The sequence below is a fragment of the Rhyacophila brunnea genome, unplaced genomic scaffold (assembly GCF_057557595.1).
Source record: "Rhyacophila brunnea isolate RB1 unplaced genomic scaffold, BYU_Rbru_1.0 scaffold_3, whole genome shotgun sequence".
NCBI classification, from domain to species: Eukaryota; Metazoa; Arthropoda; class Insecta; order Trichoptera; family Rhyacophilidae; genus Rhyacophila; species Rhyacophila brunnea.
The window spans coordinates 8817678-8841141 of NW_028232965.1; the positions used below are offsets into that span (position 1 = coordinate 8817678).

The 23464-nt window shown below is 29.2% G+C and overlaps 1 protein-coding gene across 1 annotated transcript; it reads right to left on the bottom strand.

Annotated features, from left to right (window-relative positions):
- Window positions 1–7898: 7898 nt before the first annotated feature.
- LOC147067842 (uncharacterized) lies at window positions 7899–12198 on the bottom strand. Its single transcript, XM_085952477.1, has 4 exons — window positions 12187–12198; window positions 11299–11670; window positions 10540–10706; window positions 7899–7950 (listed from the first exon to the last, which is right to left on the bottom strand). Exons 1-4 carry the CDS (start codon window positions 12196–12198, stop codon window positions 7899–7901), a joined length of 603 nt encoding a protein of 200 aa, XP_085808603.1.
- Between the last annotated feature and the right edge of the window lie 11266 nt (window positions 12199–23464).

Sequence of the window (23464 nt, forward strand, 5' to 3'; positions counted from 1 at the left end):
GTTTGACGCCAACAAAATTACTTCCTACCGTATCTTTATTGAATAATTTATAACGCCTTTTGTACTTCGAAACTATGTATATATTTTCAACCAAATAAAATGATCGTTATACGATGAAAAATACACGTTTTAATTATGATCCCTAAATTACTGGCTTGACTGGAATTGATGACATCAAACAATCGGGAACATGACTCGACTCATGTATAAAAAATATGATGTTACCGTTTTTAATGAAGTTAGCAACATAATAATTGACAATTGGATAGACAACTTTTGTATCGGTAAATACAGCCCATATTATTAATAATAATTCAAAATAAGACTATTTTTATAAATAATTAGTGAGACTTGTTAATGATACTGTAATTTAATTAATTTAAGAACCAAAGAAAGAGTCTTTACAATGATTACTTTCCATCCTTCTTATTTTTATATAAATAGAGGTTTTCCCAAAGATATAGAAAAAAACCTTCTTGGTTTAATGATGGAACCTGAACGTATAAAAGTGATGGGAGAAAAAGCCCCCCAATATTAACACACCACTATTTTTCATGCAAACTTTAAAAAAGGTCATGGGTTTTCCTTGTTTTTGGCTCACAAAAGTGGCACTTATCTCTAACTGACTTCTAACTGAAATTACCTTTAGTTATTTTTATAGAGAAAAGGCTTCCCTGCAAGCTTCAATACCATTAGGTAGACATACAATTTAGGTAAGTATAACAGTTGTGAAGGGTGGAGGTAGGCTGTTAAAATCCGACATAAATAGTCTACAATAAACTTTGTCAGTCATACGTATTTGTTTTCATTGATATAAGACTACACTTTACTGACGGTATTGGTAAGTTTGATATGGTGATGATATAAACTACAAATTTTAAATTGTCAAAATATAAAATGTGTACTCTTGGCAATGGTATGCCAACTGCTATAAATATCTAATAATAAATAAATTTGTGGAATTTAATACAATTCAAATAATCATTTAGTAAAATATCTTCTACCGAATAAAAATATTTAAAAAAAAATACAAACATCGTTTGATAAATATATTTGTTCGTATGAACAAATTAGAGTAATCAACATTGATTATGTGAAATAAATAAATTATAGATTTTTTTTATATATCAATATATTATTAAAAATGTATATAATGACAATTATATTGCTGTAATATAAATTTACCTCCACTGATAAGATAGTCAGGTAATGAATATATTATATATTTTTTAATATCATTTTAATTTTATAAAAAAAGCTTAAAATATTGACAAGAAAACTTTGCATAACTTAATACAATAAAAATTATTAACTTATAAAATGTATTATTTATTTTTAATGTTGTTTGTACTTAAAATAAGAAAACATTTCAATAACTATCAAGTTGCATACCCAACTGATAGATGGCATGCTATTTATTAGAATGAGAGAACCCATCGGAAAACTTTTTTTTAAACTAAATTAAATTATTCTAAAAATAAGATACATATTTCTCTTTTCGCTAAAAATTCTTAATTTATTTCTTTTTTTGTCGAATATATTTTAATAAATATTTAACTCTTATTCATAAATGTGTTTTAATCATACAAATATAATAATATATAAATTTAATAAATTACTAAAAATAATTGTTAAAATAATTAAGTGGTTTAGAAAAAAATGTATTTTTTTTAAATATTTAAAATTGACGATGATGCCGTGCAGTAAAGTGATAAATTATCCTAAAATAGTAGGTGGCATGGGAAACATTTTTTTTTTACATTTTGAAAGAACGTATTCTTTACAAGTCCTTTGCAGTTCTCATAATATTATAATAATATCATTGTTGAAAGAAATACATACACATATCATTATGCTATCAAAACATCAAGTTGCAAAATTTTACTGACATTAAAATAAAAATCGTGCAAAATGAGATAGTTGGATAGCGAAAGAGCTAAGTGGCTGCGAGGAGTACACTGTCATTAACCTGAACTGTTTCATCGGAAAACGATCAACTATTATGGGTCAGAATCGAACTGAGTTTAACCTACAGATAACAACTGACTTGGCATCTAATTGCTCATCTAATATCAATTGATTTCAGAAATCAGCGTTCGTGGTATGCCAACTCTGTGAAGTATTCGTTGGGAAATAAGGTAACCTTACTCATTTTTATATTTCGCAAATTTTAAATCTGAATGTTATGAGAAATTTGTGCGTTATCAAGGTTTGTTAGTGTTTACGCAATATTCACAACTAATTGTTATAAAAATTAAAATGACACTTACAATGCGAATGCTTTTAATAAAAACAATTAAACACTGTTTTATTTATTTTTAATTGAGCAATATAAAGACAATAGCTCAGTAAAGCTCATTGAAATTAAGATTTTTTGTCTAGACTAAAATGGAATAATTATTTCATCAATATTATATATGCCTATTCACGATGTTATAATTGTAATACCCAAATGCCTTTCAGTAGATTCCATGAATATTTGAAAAATTAATCATAGTGTTATCACAATATCCAAGTTCGATTCGATATAAATAAAAAAAAGTAAAAATAATTATAAATATATGTATTTATAAAAATACATTAAAGCTATAAATTAATTAAAAACTTCAAATAAAAACATTTAAGAGAACGCTATTTTAATAATAAAAGTAACTTTAAAAATATAAGTTTTAATATCACGAATGTGTTTATCAAACGCACATACTATAGTTTTTTTGTAGTTATTGTTATTTTTTATTTGAATTAAAAAGAATAAGTTCTAGTTATTATTTTAAGATAGGTACGTATTAATTATTTAAAACACTTAAATACACACATATATACAACATATAAATTGTGAGTAAAATGGCATTTTGTCGTTGGACGCCTCCGGTAAATCCACATTAGCGGAGCACTCCCTCTTAATATTTTGTTTTTGAAAATGTATATTAGGTATATAGATTCCAAATATGATAGCACAAACATTTCAAACTTTTGAATGTCGAAATAATTTCTGGCGACTTTTCATATTGTATTTATTACATATTATTGCCATCCGAGCTGTTAAATACTTAACAATATTATTCATTTAGTTTTACGTTGTCTTTTTCTTAAAAAAACAATGGTCTTAGATTTTTTTATAAACATTTATTATTATTACGTATACATATAATTTAGATTTGTCCCCATTCTCAAGATAGTGGTATGTACAGGCTAACATCCATTTCTCGTAAAAACAAAATTCTGTTATTACAACTACTACTCTGTGAAGGCCCATATGATTTTCTTAGGATTGGACATGGTGAATATATATGGTGTAGATCGTCAACATAAAAAACCCCATACATAATAAAATGTAGGTACAAGAGTTTTACGTCAATATGTTTTTTTAAATTTATAATATACAATTTTTATTTAATTTTAAAATATTTTCATTAGTGATAAAAAAATATTTATCGTAAAGTTTTTATTATAATATAGCAATATACCTAAGCATATATATTTCTAGTAAATATAGAAGACACTTATTTTTTTTATAATTATTACAGATAAGTAAACAAAAATAATATTCTTTTAAATTTAAGAATATTTAACTTAAAAAAATATTTAGATGTGTTTTTTTACACGGTTAGTTGGTACATGCTATACACGTCTATCGGGCGGTTATTTTAGATATGAGATAAAATATAACGGCTAATATAGTGGTTACTAATATATATTTAATTGAAATATATTTAAAACAATTGATATTACATGCATGGAAATTATATGCAATCAAGAAGCATAAATATTTAAAAAAAAAAATTGAAAAAGGTTATTAATTATAATATTATTATTTAACAAGAGAACAATCAATTTTCAAAAAGTTTTCTTAATTATTTAACATTGTACATTATTGTATTAACATTCAAATTAATTATGGTTAACGTAAAACCTAAAGTACATTAAAAGCTTTTAAACTTTTAACTTCCTGATAATTTACTGATTTCAAGGACTTTTAAGAATGATTTAATGCATGCAATAGCACTATAATTAATAATGACCATTTTACAGAAAACTTTCAAATATTTGTTTTGGGTTCCTACAGTCCAAATGCATGTTTACACGAATAAATAATTAGATAATTATTTTCGACGTACAATTAAAAATAAAAAAAATATCTAACATCATTCATGAACTCATAAAATGTTTATGTTACTCTAAAGATACGCTTAGTAAGATAATTTAATATGGATTTGTTATTATGTATTACTTAAAATCATTTTAAATATAAATTGTTAGGAAAATAACTTTTTTGTTAGATATACGATTTTACATGGCAGGATACACATAATACTTGACTCGACGATCGAAAGGTTGGAGGTGACCGTGAACAGGCTCGCCGCGAACTCGAAACGTGTGGGTCTTCATGTGAATGCGGTTAAGACCAAATCCATGTGCAGTGCTGCATGCATCGACGCCGACACTCCTCTCCGGGTTTCCGGTCTGCCCGTAGAGCTGGTGTCCAGATTCAAATACTTGGGTGCCACGGTTGCCGATGATAGTGGTATTTCTGGTGAGCTTGGAATCTGCATGGGTGTGGCGGGCTCTGCATTCAACCAGCTTGGAGTCGCATGGAGGTGAAGGCTGTACTATTCTGTGAGGACCAAATGTCGTTTGTTTAACGCGTGCGTGCTACCTGTGCTCCTGTATGGCTGTGAGACATGGCATCTTACTAAGCTTCGAGAGTCTTGGCTTTTGAGCTTTGAGAATCGATGTCTCCGCCGAATCTTAGGGGTACATTGGTACGACCGCGTTACAAACACCCGAGCTCGTGAGCAGACACAACAGCCTTCGGTGATTGAAGTTGTCACGAAAAGACGATTTACGTGGCTGGGACACAAGTCTTCCGGATGCCGCCAAAGAGTGCGACACTTCGTACCCTTGTGGCACAGCCTCAAGGGTTCCGTCGCCGTGGCCGGCCCTCCCTCACCCTGCAGCGGTGCTACAAAAGCGACCTACGTGCTGCAGGTCTGAGTTGGCGATGGACCGAGGGAAGTGGCGCCAACTTATGTTTGCCCTATGCCCCAATGTTGGGACGTGACAGGGTGGAAGAAGAATATATACCTCTTTTATTTGATTTATTATTTCTCATCTCCGTCATTTCGTATACTTACTAATATGGATTTCGAGACATTTGGAACCCAGGGACCGCTTTTCAGATGGTGGCCGAGATCGGTCATTTTTCTTATAAAGCAGATGAGTGCCATGTAAGCGAGTACTTTAGATTACGAATAAGTATACAAATCCAAAGAGGTAATACAGTCGCTGTTTTTGGTAGATCGTGGTTATCCAAAAAATTGGAGATGTTTGATTTAATCGATAATACCCTTTTTATAAACATTATGTATTTATACTAAGTTTCCACCATTATTTATGTTTATTTTAATATTTTATTGTGTATATATTATGTTATTTCTCCATTGAATTATTATATCCATTATTTATATATCCCCATGAACTATATGCGTTGTATGAAGATCCCCCTGTAGTCTCACATATGAAAGTGGGGCGACTTCATTAGGCAGGCCATGTCTCAAGGATGGAAGACACCCAACCACCAAAGAGGCTTATCTTGAACAGATCAGAAGGGAAAAGGAGGGTCGGGAGACCTAGACTGCGGTGGCTGGACTGTATAGAAAGAGACACAGCATCCCAGAGACTAAGGCTGTTGAAAGAGCTTGCGGCAGACAGAGGGAAGTAGAGACGTTTCCCGGAGGTGGCCAAGACCCACCGCCGATGATGAGAATTTATCTATCCTTTAATAAATAAAAATTTCACTGTATATTAGTGTATATTTTTTTCATCATTTAAATCTCTTTATATTTTACGATATTATACTACTATATTAGGCTATATTGTTAGTTACAATTTACTAATTACTAGTTACAATCTTGTTTTTTCTTTTTTCCCGTTTGTTTTATGTATTTAAAATGCTATAATTGTTGGTTTTTTCAATAAACGAAATTTGCAAGTAACTCGAAAAAGTATCAATTTCCTTCACAACCTAGTCATCTAATTGTATCCAAGAGGTAAGCAATGTTCATAAGCTAGACCAAGAAATTTTTGGAGTTTATCCAGAACTATAATCCATAGGTCCAAGAGAAATATAATTACCTTCGAGAGTGTGGATTAATCCAGGCTGATGCTTAAGATAAGCTATCAGGAACTGTTCGTCTTAGAGTAATATTATAGAATATTTTATATTGAGCGACAGTAGATCGCGGAAACACTCGTTAAAGCCTCAATTACATTAAGCTTCTTTACGAGCTGTTTATTGGCGAATTTAAAAGCGGGCGATTCAGCTGCTGCGATTTGATGACTACACATAAAACTTTCCATTCGCTGAAAAGCCACAAGCAAGCCACTATTTTGACGGAACGTAGTTCGTTTTTTTACCGGGAGGTTGGTACTGCGCTCTACTGCGCAGACGCAGTAGGCCCACACGTCGCGTGTAGCGTATAAAGTTGACCGGCTTTCAACTTTTCTTGGTAGAGTGTTTACAACCTGCTTATTAGCTTATTCGATGATTACACTGGGCGTCTTTACAGGTAGATTGTAAATTCGCCAATAAACAGCTCGTAAAGAAGCTCAATATAATTGAGGCTTAAGAATTACGTACATAATATTATTTATAATATGAATAAATATATGTATTGTATATTATATAAGTAATAAATTATTATTTACATTATGACCGTATCAGGGTCATATCGTTACCATAACAAGTTGCTTGTCTTTGTTCCCGTTTGCAGGTTCAAACTTTTTCAAACATCAATAACTAAAGTTTATTTACAATAGATAAATTTATATGCTCCACCTCAGTGCAATAATAGTTGTTTACCTCTTAATTTACAGTTAATTGAATATTTTCCATTTGATTGATTTAAAATCCCTACCTGTATAATGTATAATTTTCACTGTAAAAACACACTCCCATATTATATTATAGAATGTTTTTGTGTATATATTATTGTATTATATTTTGTTAAACCTGACTATTAACTATTTTATTTTCCCACTCTATATCAGCTCGTATTCTTATTTGTCCAGTGGTCGTTTGTCCGGTACAAATCTTGCAATCGATTTTTAACTAACTTCCCGACTAGCTAGACATTTGAAACTTTTAAAATATATCAGAACACGATGCCAATGCGTTTTTTAAATACTTTTAGCCATCTTTAAGTAGAATGAATTCATTTTCAGTTAATTCTGTTTTGTATGAAAAGAAATCCGTAATCCAATCCACTAATATTAGTTGCTAGGGGTCTGGGGTCCTAGCAACTAAATTATTAATATATACGTACATTACTATGGAAATCAAAATGACATTTCAGTATTCTATATTTGTTTGTTTTTTTATTTACTTCATATCAAGTACAAGTTGGAGCATATTGAGCATAATAATTCAACAGAAAATTTAAAAACGTTGTATATACCTACAAAGTTTTTTTATGTTGTAATTATTTTATAGTATGTAATATTAAATATTTAAAGTACCCTTTTTATGAAATAATTATAAATTCACTTTAAATTAACATAATAAAAATATATCATAAAATAAACAATAGTACTGAGAAACCATTTCTTTTGTTAACTCCATAGTTAGTAATAAATAAGTTTTTTTGCAGTTATTTAAGACGGTGAATATTGGTTAAGTTATCAAATAATTCACTCTAGAGGATGTTTTACAACGTAAGGCCAAGAAATTAATATAACACATATTTTTAGTTAGTCATATACAATTTTATTGTTTATTTATATTATATAATATATATATATACAAATGACGATATTTGCCATAAATACAATAGCCAAATCATTATTTACAAAACGGATTATCTGAAGCCAACAATGTGAGGCTTTATTCTTTCAAGGGCTTAATGATGGTAATCATGGTGGCCTGGGGTCTTGCTTACGACAGCGTTGAATCTGAAAAACAAAGGGAGAAAATTATTGGAATTAGTTATTGCTTGTTATGATGACTAAGCGGTCAATGGTTCATTTCCGACATGAAAATTAGATATAGAAACGTTCTCCATATCGTGTTACGGCTTGATTATTTTACTTGACCTCTGTGTCGAATTTATGTAATAGTAGATCATAGTAAATTAACCATTGTATAAGCGTATTAAAATTTATAATATATATATATATATTTTAACCGGTTTCGCATATATAAAACATATAAATATTTTAAATAAGCATTTATGTATAAACCACTATACCTATATTAATTTCAAATTTGACGTAGTAGGCTATTTCGAGTACTGTTAATTGACAATACATAACTTGAAAACACATAGAAAAAATCATATTTGAAAAAAAATACGATGCTCGACGAGATTTGAACCCGTATAACCACTGGTATCGTGCCAACTGTGCATTAACCAATTATGCTACGAGCCTCACATTTAATTACGATAATTTAACCTAGCAGGTCATTCATGAAATGCATGAAATCAAATTGCGCTATTATTGACGCAAGGAATATTAATTACCTTAAATACTAACCGACGCCCGGCTATCACCAAATATTTTAGTTATAACGTCTAGTTGAACTTGCTAACAATTTTAATAAACCATTTCTTTTATTCAACGAATATATCACAAGATTTTGAGAATGTAAAATTTCATATATTGAAAATGCATCACTTGAAAACACCTCAGATATACCGACTAGAAAAAATCATATTTAAATATACAGATAGCATTAAAATAATATAAATGTTTTTTTTTTAAATTTTGTTAACGGTCACTATAACCTAGTGGTAACGTGTCATCATATCATCTTACAATACCGTGGATCCCGGATTCGAATTTTGAATCTTTGGACCCAGAATGTGGACCTAATAGGTCGAGGAAGTGGCTAACATCCATTTCTCGTAAAAATAAAATCTGTTAATACACTTAGTATTGAACAATGTGAAGTAGTAATTAGTTTTTTATTATAGTAGATATACAGTTTAAAATTGTACTTAATCGTATAGAATTCTTATAGTCAGTATATACGTGTTTATATAAATACATATTTGTAGTATTATAAATAAAACCTTCTTGAATTAAAATAAATGTTAAAGAATTGTAAATATTTTTTTATTAGCATATCTTTATAGGTACCAAGTGTATTTAGTAACATTACTTGTCTCATTGTCTTCAAAACGTAAAATGGCTTAATTAAACAATAGAGGTTACATGTGTATTTAAATAAATGTCAGAGATATTATGTAACATTAAAAAATAGCAATAGGTTTTTAATCAAGATACTGACGACAATTCGTCCTATTATAAATATGTAATAGGGTGGGAAAATAAAGAATTTGTCAATCGAGGTTTAAAAATATAACAATGATAAAATACTGAATTATTTTCAGAATATTAACATGTTAATTTTTTGTATCGTGAGAAGTGTTCTCTATTGTTGATGCAAGTTGCATTGCAATTACACAATATGTATTGCATTTTACCAAACAGAATGTGCAATCAACGTGCGTCTATTCATAAAAAGGTAGGAAATTTTCTTTCAATCACTTGTAAAAAATTAAATAAGCGTAATATTTTTATTACTTAGTAATTGATTAGTCTAAAAACCATGAGAATTCTACACTCAAGTTGTATTATGAAAAGCTTATTAGTTAAAAATTAAATAATATACCTGTATACTTTGAAATGTATCAGAAGAATTAAAATAATTTTGATTATTATTGTTTTTTATGTTGCCAGTGGACAATAAATATTTTAGTATGTTCGATTTCATAACGTTTGTCTATATAATTTTCATATGTGAGCACTCGACCGTTACAAGAATGTAAACATATCTTTAGCAAATATTTTAATGCGAAGAGACGCCCTGTTGTCCCAGTGTACTTGATTCAATATGATTTCACAAAGAAAGTATTAAGTAAATATATTATGACTTTATATTTCATTATTGTTTACAGTTGGTCAGATCCAATGAATGTTTTTTTTAAATTTGTGATAGACATTTATTTATCGTAAGTACCCACTATTTTTACGAACAAAAATAAAAATATACTCTCTTTATTAAACTGCTGATATTATTTTTCTACGATTGATCACTAATATTGATAATTTTACTGTGTTGATAAAAAAAAATGATTATTAATGGCATTTAGATCGTAAGGTAGAATATATGAGCTTTCATTGATTGAACAGGCCTTTTTACGGGTAGGTTATTGTTATCAATTATTTATCTAATCCAATAGGTAAATCTTTACACAGGACCAAAAATACATTAAAAAACCGTTATGGATTCAGAGAAGATTGATCTACCAATTACAAAACCATAAGGCGATGATATATATAATAAAAATTACGTACATTTAAGGTAAACTGAGACTAGTTTATTGTCAATATTAATTAATCCCTATTGAGAGTGTTGTCAGAAAACTTAAAATGCCAAAATTATCGACGATATTCGATAATAGATATGATACAAAAAAACGATCAAGAAATATAATTAATAAAATGAATTAGAATCGTATATTATATTATAATTACCCGCTATGGTCATCGGCGGTGTAGTGGACGGTTCTGACTGAACCATCAGGTTCAACCAGGGAGTACTGTCCCTTGACCACATCTCCGTCTCTGGTTTCCCATTGGCTCTTACTATCTCCGGTGTGGTGGTCAGATACTCCATAGTCGAACTTGTATGCGGGGTGAGCCTATTTTGTAATATATAGATAGATTTATTACTTATTTTGTATTTGGAATTTTATGTATGCATGTGTTTAATACCATTTACGAAAACATAAGTCCACATAAATATATATATTCAAGGTATTTTTTACTATGAAATGTGTGTAAACTGAAATTGGCACCAGAATAAATTCAGTGGTTTTTTACATATAATAAAGATTTTGTATGTATACATGTAATGTATATATGTGTACATGTAAACTTTGTATGTACTTATACTCGTATATGTATTCTTAAATTATTATTATAAAAGCTTGTTTATAGAATGTAATTGAATTTATTCAGATATTTGATTTTAACAAAGCTTTTAGTACAGTTTGTTTATATCGTGATCATATTACATTACGTAATAGTTACAATAACTACCACATTCCTGATTATTATTATTGGTAATTATACATCTTGGTTAAACCAATAAAATTTATGCCTCTAAAAGTGTACAAGCATGTTGCAACTATGGGTTTTTTAATAGATTATAAAGTTAGTTTTTCATATACTTTTGAAGTGTTATTGAAAGCTCATGATAAAATAATTACATAATATAAATATTTTACTTACATATTCATCATGGTCGTACGATGGGGCGGCGTAATGATTTCCCAATGATGCGTAACCATGGCCAACAGAACCGGCATAGTGTGACGGGCTTTCGTGGCGGACGATAGATTGGGAGGACACTGCGTGACCATGTCCATAAGAAGGAGCCGCGTAAGCATGTTCATAGCCACCGGAGAGGCCATTGCCAAAACCGGCTGAGTATCCGCCATGACCTAATCCACCAGAATAGTCTCCTCCATATCCTCCATATCCTCCATGATGGGATGGGGCTGCGTGGTGAACCACGGACTGGGAAGACACTGCATGACCATAGCCTCCGTGGCCAATAAGACCACCGCTGCACATGGCAACCACGCCGCACAACACTGCGATCTGTTGAAAAAAAATGACAAATTAAAAATATTATTTATTTAAAAAAAAAGTAGTTTTTATTATGTAAAATAGTATTTTAGTGGTTATTAATAGATAACTATTTCGTTTATCACACCAATAGTAGATTTTTTGTTATTAATTTGAAAAGTAGCTTTTATTTAAAATTATTTGTATTTAGTCAGAGTTTTCATTGCAAATTTCAACAATTATGACATATTAAAATTAATGAAATAAGTAAGTATAATATTTATTTTTTATTTAATTTAAAATAAATTGGACATATTGGGAAATATTTAAAAATACAAAAATATTAAGTATTAAAAACTCTTAATGTTTTAAAATATTATCAAATATTATTAAAATAAAAATTGCATGTTTTAGGAAAAAATCTGTTGGTAAATTTAAAATTGCTGTTTATAAAAGCTCATTAAAATCAAATTAATTAGCTTTATTCGTTAATTGTGAGTGGTGAAATAATAATTATCCAATTGTGAATTATGAACACAGGCAACTCACTTTGCTGATCATGTTTAAGTGATTATCGTTGAACACTGAGTAGGGAACTGTATCGATTTGAAAAAATGTTTCCACTTTTATAGCAAAACACACTTACGGGCAGACAATGGGTGAAGGTAGCGTTGATTGCTAAACAAAAAAAAACAATAAGTGAAGTTACTCCTCTAACTTATTTAGCCCGCTCATTTAAGTATCTATAAAAGTGATGAGCAACCTTTTCATGTTAACTGTACCCCTCTGAAATTTGAAAATTGAAAAGCAATGAAAATATTTATCAAGTTATTAAATTTTTAAACATAATATATAAGTATTTGCATATTGTATATACTTATATAGACCGTATAACATAATGTGTAAATAAATTATGTGTTAAAAACATTTGAAGAGTTCCTCATATTCAGTCAAGTATATGTTTCTGAAGACATGGCTAATATCCTTATTAGTTTAATTGGGTATAATGAAGAATACAGCTTTGTCCATTGACCAATTAAACACATTCTTTAATAAAACATAATTATATTAAAGTAGTTACCTTATTGTTTTTGGAATTAGATATCGAGACCATGGCTTTGAGTTAGCCATTTACACCCATCATGTATATGCTGCCACGATTTGTGTACGGCCGTCTTCCATGACACTCCAAACTTGTCAGAGTGAAAAGATTTTAGTACCGCAATTCCTTGTTTTGAAACAAAGGTGCACCATGTATCTTGGTCCTTAAAGAAAGAGTTTAGAGAAAAAAAACGTATCTTGGCTTACTTTGCCGTCATTTATCTTTAGTGACATGAAGTGTACTGAAACAGAGAAGTCAGAAGTTTAAAATGATCAATTTAAGGATTACTGAGATAATTATGTAAAACCTAGTTGGTATACACCAAGACTTTGACGGCAATTTTGGTTTATGACCTAATAAGGAGCAAGCCACTGCACGCGAAAAATACAAAACCACCGAATGTCCTCAAATATTACGAAACTTAAATGTATATTATAATACATACATAAATATAGAAAAAAAGCATATATTTAACACGTGTTAAGTTTATTTTATATTTATAAACACTTGGTAAGCATATCTTCTTACAACCATATACATATGGTAATGCACTTAGTATTATTTTTGTATTCGCTGGTTAGGTATCTACTTATTATTATCCTGTTGCAAAATAATTAAGTACCTTAATACATATATAGAAGTAAATAAATACTGTCAAAGAAGACTCTTGATAGATTTTTAATTTGACTTTTAATCGATGAAAGTTTTGTACTATTACATATTATAATATGCATTGGTTTTAGGGACCTGGGTTTTGATTTTCGGTATGGCTCGCAGTGAATAGTGTATTTTTTACTATATTTTATATTATGTATTGTTAGTATAGTAAGTAAGTGTAATTAACTGTCAATTTGAACATCGTAGTTATATAATATTATGCATACCTTGAAAGGGTCACTAAAATTGATCCATATGGAATAATTCAAAGCTTTCATAAAGTTGAATTCTAAGTATATTATTATGTAATTACGAGTAGCATTAAATATAACGGTGTGAATTTTCCGCATGCCAACGAGTAGATATGAATAAATCAACAACAATTAACGAATAATATGTAAAATAATCACAATTACTCTAACTCTATTACATAAATTATTTTTAATTTTAATCAAATATTCTCAAGTACCTACCTAAGTCTTGGGCGAATGATAGAATATTCGCTTTCAAAGCCACGAGTCGTGGATTCGACCCCATTTTCTGATAAACTCAAATGTTGTTTTGCTACTGTTTGTTTTAAGCCTATACCTAGATGGAACCAATTAATTCATTGAATATAGTTTTTTCTTTAAACATCTGCGCGTGGATGCCAAATCTACATACTAATTCCACGACCATGTCCGATCCTAATAGGATCATATGGGCCTCCATAGAGTAGAAGTTTTTTTTTTTTTGTTTTTTTTTTTACAAGAAATGGATGTCAGCCACTTGCTCAACCTATTAGGTCCATACCCTGACTCACACATAAATTGAAAAACAATATTATGTGTACTTGCCAGACCCAGGATTCGAACCTGGGACCCACGGCGTGATAGTCCAACGCTTAAGCCGCGCGGCCACCGTGGGTGTAAATACTAATTACTGGATATTATTGGTTTCGTATAATTGAAACATGTAAGGGCTTCTTAAAATATATTTTTATTTTCTTAATTGTGTGAATGAAGTAAAAATATATTTAATGTTTTGATGTTCACCAAGAAAATTGATTATTAATTATAATAGCGTTTATGTGATATAACTCTATTATAAGTTTTTAAACAAAGGTTTTTGGTTAATAACTGAGTTATTGTTAACTTATTATCGTTATGAAGATGATTTATTACAGCTTTCAACATAAATCATTAAAATATCACATACTTAAATAACAAAGATTTGTACATCAATAATACCGATGTTTTAGTGACAATTTTTTCACTTTGTTTATAGAGTGACAAAATATTATAATATAAATATAATACATCAATAATTACAACAAAAGTATTGTTATTTGGACACCACAGTTACATTCCAATGAAAATTTCATCGTGATTAACAAGCATTGATTGGTAAAGCATATATTCCGACGTATAATGGATAGTCCTGCTCGATACATTTTTTTTCCTAATATGTTTGTATGTTTTTGAGCTGTTGGTGAAGTATAATATATATATTATATTGCTACACTATTAGAAGGCCCATTTTGTATAAGTATAGACATTTAGTAATAATATGAATACTGTTTCTTGGTACTACATGTACTACTATCTCAGAAGAAAACCAAAAGCTTCATAGCACCTCACGTCTCCATATAGTCACAGTTACGCGTCACTGGTTTGGATACGTATAAACTAATCGAGGTTCACCCAGCAAACGTGAAAAATTCTCGTCACTCCAAATAATTGCATTATTACGCAAGGCGGGCGCTTTAAGTTTTCACGATCCCATATCATTATCGTACAATCCAAAATAACACCAAACCTTGAATATCTATGTCCACTTTATTTTGACAAGGCATTCATAATATGTATTGATTAACATTTAAGAATGTCAGTATATGGTGTTACAAGAACTAAATAAGCTTTTAACCGATGTTTATAACATATTATGTACTGTCTTGGTCTTATTTACATGTGTGTTTTTAGGACGACTGCATTATCGATACATATATTTTTTTTATAAACTTGTAAATAAATTAAAACGTAATACAACAAATGTTATATTTTTTTTGGTAACTATTTATTTCATATATTATTTTTTTTTTGAAATAAATACACTTATATTTTTATTAATAGAACTGGCGTTTACATAGTGTAACTCCATTATAATGATTTTAAGAAAGTATAAATAACAAAAAAACAATGTTTCAAAACCATTTTGCTAGTTAAAATATTTTTAACGTATGCTATCAATTGAATAATATACTAATATTATTAGTTGAATATGTCTAAACCGGTGAAAGCGGTTTTAATTTACCTAGAGAAAAGAATATTATAAAAGTAACAAAATCGTTATAAATATCTAAAATTGTAGATATTTCATGAGATCTATTTATTTTTAAACAGAAGAATTATATAAAATAACCATTATGTCAAATATTTTGCAAATATTTTTATTACTTATTAATTAGGTGCTGGCCTTTCATCTGGGAGCTTCGGATTTGACTACCGATGAGATCCATAAAATATATTTCTGTGATTTAAAGTCTTGTTATGTTTCATTTTTTCATTTCTATTAATAACTACACTACTGTCATTGTGCCTCATGTCCTGTTGTAGTCTTAGGTTATAGATTACATTTGTAGTATTAAAATAATTATTTAATTATTTCATTAATTAATTAATCATCTCATACCCATTAGGCGAACGAAGAGCATTTTAAACTTGTGATGGTTTTACTTAAAGAAGATTTCCTGAGGATTTGTATTGACTGATGCAATTATTGTATAATTATGATTTGTTTTATTTTTTATTCAAGTAACTTTGGAGATTCAACTTAGCTATCTAATTATTTTATTTATTGAAAGATTACATTAAAAAATATTGTGCAAATTAAACTCTTTTTTGCTATAAAAATATACAAAAATGAAAAACGTAACTTGAAAAATATTTCTAAAAAGTATAAATGTATTTAAGTATCTAATTGTGTTGATCGATCGTAATATGTATGTAAAAGCAAAAATAATCTGCAAGATGTGAATTCACATCGCTTATAAAAAATAACAAGAAAGATAACTTGCATAACATGCATTTCACACAAATCACTTTTCAATTATTTAGTAGGTAGATAATCTGTTCCCACGAATCGGATTAACAATAATAGGTAGTTGATAAAATTTACAATTATTTGGTAACGTTTTGAAATTTTAAAACTGTGGTTAACTAAATATTTAAATACTTTTTGATGGTAAATACGTGATTTTTGCATCACATCATTGCATTGTACTATACAATTTATTGTATGCATATTTAAATGATTTTGTTACTGTTATTATGATGTATATTATTAAAGTAATGGGTATCATTGTATTTAGTTTATATACTGTCACCGTGTTTTATTTTAGTTTATTGTTCGATATTTTGAGTTTATCGTATAAGTAGACGATTCTAAAGAAATGGCAAACCCGAATCGTTGACGAAAAAAGGAGTAAAAATACACAGCAACATGTTAAAAATAAGACACAATAACAACGACCATGAAGATTTTGAGTAATATAATGTATACCACGTAAATATATTGCTAATATACTAGCATTTAAAATGGTATTTTTTTGATTGACTCTTTCCACTTCAGTCATTCTACTACACTATTATATCAGGGTTGAATTTCACTGCTTTATATAATCAGAAAACTATTTCTGTTTTTAGTAATTCATATATACGAAGTGAAGAATTTTTAATTTCCATTTTATGTAATACTAATAAATAGATTTGAATAAAAACATATTTTTTAAATAAACTAAGGGGAATTTATTCAACATTATTATTTTTATTTTATCAGGTTATTTGTTTATTCCTGAAAAGAACTTAACTAACAATATTTTTAAGAAATTGTTTATATAATATAATCGTTTTCGATAAATCTAGTATTCCTAGTAGTAAAAAATATTCAAAAGATTGACCACTGGATCGACAAGTTAAATTCATTCTTCTGAAGCATATTATGGTATGCAAGACCACATAATACACATCACCAAGAGGTTAATAAAATTAATTCATTAAAGACTTCATCCAGCAGTGGATTGATCTAAATTGATAGTTATCTGTATTGGTAGTATTATATTAAAAAATGTTATAAATTTTTTATTTCATTGGTACCTTACAATTACTTATAATTTTATGTATATAGGTATCCCAGTAGCTTTTATTTTTAAATAATTAATTACTGTGTTTAATTTTATTGTGTTTTTAAACAATAATATATATAAACGTAAAAATGGTTTTCAAATACCAATTCACACACTTTTATTTAATTTAACTGTTTCTGCTTTGTTGTTAAAACAACAATTAATGGATGAATAAAAATGTGATGATGAAATAATCATAATACAATCTGATTAACGACGCATAAAGTGCGCTCTATTCTCAAACTAACATAATTATTATTTTTAAAACCTTCAAATGCGAATTAACGGAAAATTGGTAAAATGCGACAGGATCAATTCATTCACGCTTGAAACTTTTGATGTCCTCGGACGAAAGGAAACATTTCGTACCGAAGTATTTCCAGTCATATTTCCAAATCTTCAAGGTTACAATTTCGTAATTATTGATAATCACGATAGCGTTTTATTCTTATATCAGATTAACCATAGTGTACTTGTTATATTGAGAACAATTTTATATATGTCATTATTGTGTAAACATCTCAGTTACAATTTGTATTGAACGGTCGACGCGTAAGTATTTCTGTTCGGCATTGTTGTTAGAGGAATTATTATCTGGTCGAATAGATCATGAACTGAATTCGATATATCCATCGGACATACCGTAATTAAGTGATCAATAAATCATAATTTTGACGATTTTTAAATTGTTTTGAAATAAGTAGTTTCAATTAGACATGCGGTATTTTATATTGCGTTTGTAAATGTTTAGTATCGATTAATCTTACATTGCAATTAACTCATGTCTTAGGAAGTGCGTTTTGAATTGTAATTATGTATATTGTTTGAATTGTGGTATTTTTTTCTTTGTAATATAGTTTTAATTGCATTTAAGTGAAAAAATATTGATAAAGAAAATGAGAGAACTACCTACGTACTTCTAATATCATTGCCGTCAGTACATTATCAATAAGGTAAATTAATCAATTGAAAATAAAAACATATGTTTTTCTTTTTGAATTTACATATTCTTAGTAGGGAGTGCAATACCGAATGAAAATAACAATACCGGTATTTCGGTATTTCTTATTGAATACCGATATTAATACTGATACTCGTGAAATACAGAGAAACAACAGTATCTACCAATAATATATAAATAAAAATCTCTTTAAAATATTAATATTTTATAGAAAAAATATGTAAACATGTAAATTAATGTAAATCTTTAAAAATAGGTTAAGGTACGATATGGTAACTATGCTGATGTTAACAAATACCTAGTAGTTGAACATATTGGTTCTTCTTCGAATGATCGTTCAATCAAGTTATATTATTCTATTCTAACTATTCAGTTCCTCACCGGCCATGGCAACTTCGCCGCCAGACTCCACGAGTTTGGCTTGATAGTAGATGGGCCGGGTTGTACCTGCGGGAATGACCACCAAGATGTTGAACACATCCTCTGGGATTGCCCGCTTATGGAATTCAAACGAGCGGAGCTGTTTGCCAGGGTCCGTCCTCACACGGGCCCAATTGGTCATGGAGATCTGGTAGCAACCGAGGCCAACTTTGCGGCATTTGAGAAATTTGCAGCGTCGTATGGGGAGCGGGATAGTCCCGACTCTTCTGTAGACTCATCCATTTCAATTCGTGACACTCAGTATGCGGGTACACAAAGCGCTTAACGTCAGCGGACAGCAGAGCCAGTCCAAAAACAAACATTTTCTTTCTTAACTTTCTTCTTTCAGCACTACGGTGCATGGTTGCAGCATCAGTCCCGTGCGGCTCCATCTCGGGACGGAATGAGCACTTAAAATCACTTCTTTCAGATACGTTTAAAGCGTCATAGAAAGCGGCCGTGCATATCCACGGTTGTGCATATATGACGGGTGGTGGTGGGCACTATTCTTCTATAATAATATGTATGTGACGCGTTGGTAATTCCACTTGTTTTATTAGGTTTGTATTAGCTACTTGGGTTGAGATTACTAATGTTTATATGAACGACTAGGTTTTTTTTACATACAAAAATACACCTTACAACTTATAAAACCTGCGAGAGATTAGCAAAACATTAGGATAAATTTAAAACTAAGGAAGTAACTACCTCTAATATAAATGTGTTTCAAAAATCTGCCATTGCTGTTGACCAAGGAGATCGAAAAGCAACGGAAGTAAACTAGACATCACGTAAGACACAAAAAATAACAGTCCCGTTAAACCTTGTATGTTAATAATTAATAAATTTCATGGCCCCATAACGGGGGGCTGACATGCTCTAGACTGGGGACCCGGGATTAAGGGGGGCCGGCGTGGCGGGTAGACGGGATAACTGAGATAAACATACATCACAAATTTGTTCCAATAATAAAAAAGTCGCCTGAGGCGCTACTTTACTTATGGACTATTAATTTTTTTAAATAATTACAAGACGGTGCGATCTAATTTTTGATTAATGTGTCTCGATAAGCTACTCGACAACTTCACAATTCAAGATGATGCATTAAAATACAAAAATCACTAATAATACACTGAATACCCTAAATTTAATCTTAAAAACCATTTAGAAACCACCACTGTAGAGCGTCACACTGCCTTTAACCATAACCATAGGTAGGGGGGCCTACTAAAGAAGCTAGCCCGAGGGCCCGCTTCAGGATGTGGGGGCCATGATACATTTTGTTTCTTCTTTACTACCGAATATATCGGTATTTTCTGATTTTAAATACCGGTATTTCGGTATTCAAAAATATTGGAATACCGGTATCGAATTGAAGTATCGGTCAAATTTTATTGACGTACCAACATATTACACCTTTTCAATGTGATAATAAGAAAAAATAAAAATGAAAAACAAACAATATTTCTTATGTTAATACAATTTCAAATTATTCATTGCCAGTTGCTACTTTCAATTAATATTTTTCTAGTTTGTGGTCGAGAAAATTTTTGATGGGAATTAATAAGTAGACGGCATTGTTTTCCTGGTCATTACTTAGTAAGACGAGATTCTTCCGCGTATTTTTTATCTTTCGCTAATGGCCATCATGCCATTGACATGCTTATGAGTATAATAATTTTAAAACAATAAAGCATATATTTTAAGACTAATGTCAGTCTATTATGTATGTACCGCTTCTTCAGATCGGTCATTTACATAATTCAGAGTATTTTCCCCCATTCTGCCATTTTAATAGTACTGTGAATTGGACAAGAATTAATGAAAATAAGTAGAATTTAAGGGTTTAACACCTACTTTTTAGTTAGATATATATTTAAATACGTTCTTCTTGTCTTAGACTTAAGTGTTTTTTTTTTAAAAATCTAATATTCTTTTTTTAACACCAAAGTCTGAGGTGAAGCTTGATCAAAGTAAAATTTTGGTACGTCGTGACCTAAGGCAATGACAAATTTGAAGGCCCCCTTTGCAATTTTTAACCTTTCGATAAACTGTCGTTAAGTGTGAAAGATACAGCAATAATAATGTTGGCAGCATTTTTTTATAACTTATTTGTTTTTTTACATATATATAGGTATATACTTTTAAAAGAAAACCAAATTTTTTTGACAACTTTAGCATACTTCTCTATTCTGATCCACTTTCCGCTCTCGTTTTATAGTTAATGATATCAAGCGCCTTTAAGTTTCTGTATTCCATCAAGCCACATAAATCATGATTATTATCATAATTATTCATTAAAATAAAATAAAACATAATAATAATACATACTTACTCTATTTATTTGGTGATTAATAATTAAATAATACATATTATATTATATTATATTATTATAATAATATGTATTATTTAATTTTTATTATTTTAAGTCTTTTAACCAAAAATAGACAATTAAGACATTTAAAAGTATTATCTTAGATTCCTTTATACCTGCCTCTTATATTCTTAAAAGTGGACAAACCCATTAGATTATTAGATAGTGGACCCATTGAAAAAAGATGAAGAGTAAATTTTATTTAGTAGTGTTAAATTTTAGGGAATGGGACAACTGGACGCCAAGACAATTGGATGCCGCACTGTCGTAGACACGTATACAGAACGTAGACGAGGATTTTAATCAGTTTCTGTCTACTACTTAGTAGTTTTAATTCATTTTACTCTTAACATAATGTTTTTTTTATTGCGGATTGAGAATTACCATGCCTAAGGCTTTATATAAAATAAAAAACTCTTTTTTAGTTGGAACTTAAACATATACATGATTAAATCATTATTTACGTGTGCATATTTAAATTTTCACCAATTATTAAATCATAATAAAATAATTTAAATATAAATAATTATATATATATTTTTTTTAAAGTTCCTATAAGTACCTAACGTCTATTTAATTTTGAATTGCGTGGCGTCCAGTTGTCCGGCGTCAAATCGTCCTAGACCATAAATTTTATCATCAAAAATATATTTTTCAAGTTTGTGTAAACCTATAATATTTAGCTTGTTAAAAATGGTGTTTAATGGTTTAAGATCTATTATTTTAAGAATTTACAATACTCCTTATATTAAGAAGTTCATTTTTTTTTTTTATTATGTACTAATTAATTAAATTAAATGAAAACATTAATTAAATTAGGTTACAAAAAATGCTAACACCGAAAAAATTTTGCTGCAAGTATTGAAATAAATGAATATAACCTTTTTATTTGAAGTTGATATAAATTCGTATTGGAGGGTCTTCTTACAATTGAGTATTTCACTTTCAATGCAACATGTAAAAAAATGAATATACTTTAAATGCTTTATCCGTCATGTGGGTCTATTCTATGCTTATCGACCGCTAAAGTGATAAAGTGAAAAATATTATCAAACTTAGGGTAGGTTTGTATCAAAATATTAGCACTTATTGTAACAATTACACGAAGCCGGTTTTTATTGTTGCAATAAGTGCTATATTTTAACAGCACCTATCTTGCTGCTGTTAAAATATCGCACTTATTGCAACAATAAAAACCGGCTTCGTGTAATTGTTACAATAAGTGCTAATATTTTGATACAAACCTACCCTAAGTTTGATACTATTTATCAATTTAGTGTTCGATAAGTATAGAATAGACCCACTGATCATCGAAAGTTACCCGCGCAATTACCGCCTTTATTTTCATATTTGTTTGATTTAATATAATATCAATAAGTCAAAAATAAAAGTTAGATTGTCACATATTAGTCATTGTTTACAATGTAAAATAATGTAACATAATACATCATTGCTTAGGGCTTATACTTAATGATCAAATTTATTATTTTTTCTGTATGCTAGGTATTTTTGTCAATTACAAATTATTATTGTTTTGTTAGAATTGCATATCTTATGTTTGTTAAGTTTTTAGATATCAGGACTACAAAACAATGACTTTGAGAAAAATTGAAAATAATTTTGGACTTTCTTCAATAAGTTATTTTCGTTATTTTTGATCACATGGCATTCATTATTTTATAAAGACGTAGACATAAATAATTATGAAATTTTACTATAAGTATTCAAAACTAATTTTTAAAAAAAAAACCTACATTTTTTTGTTTCTCATTTACAGAAGTATATATTCGCAAAATAAGCGCATGGAAATTTGATTTTATAACTAATTTGTTCTCGTATAAAATATAAATAAAAGTGTGCTGTTTTTTCAATATTTTTATTATGATTTAAATATATCTTATAGTAACATACCTACGTCATATTTATAGTTCAGTGAAATAGCAAATGATAAAACATAGGATAAAAGAAAGTAATGTTTACTAAATAATAAATAAACCAAACTATACAGACGTTATTCAAAATAGATTTACTGAAATTTCAATAAACAAAATAAATATGACGTATATATTTTCTAATTAAATAGTATTTTGTAATGATTAGAATTATTTGAGGTCGCTTTAGGTTGCAAGTAGATTTCATTGGCACGGCTTT

What these genes read in the sequence shown, in the direction of transcription:
- LOC147067842 (XM_085952477.1), bottom strand. An exon ending in CGTACGACCATGATGAATAT is followed by an intron (nt 10,707 to 11,298) that starts GTAAGTAAAATA and finishes ATTACAAAATAG; the next exon opens with GCTCACCCCGCATACAAGTT. An exon ending in ACCGCCGATGACCATAGCGG is followed by an intron (nt 7,951 to 10,539) that starts GTAATTATAATA and finishes TTTGTTTTTCAG; the next exon opens with ATTCAACGCTGTCGTAAGCA.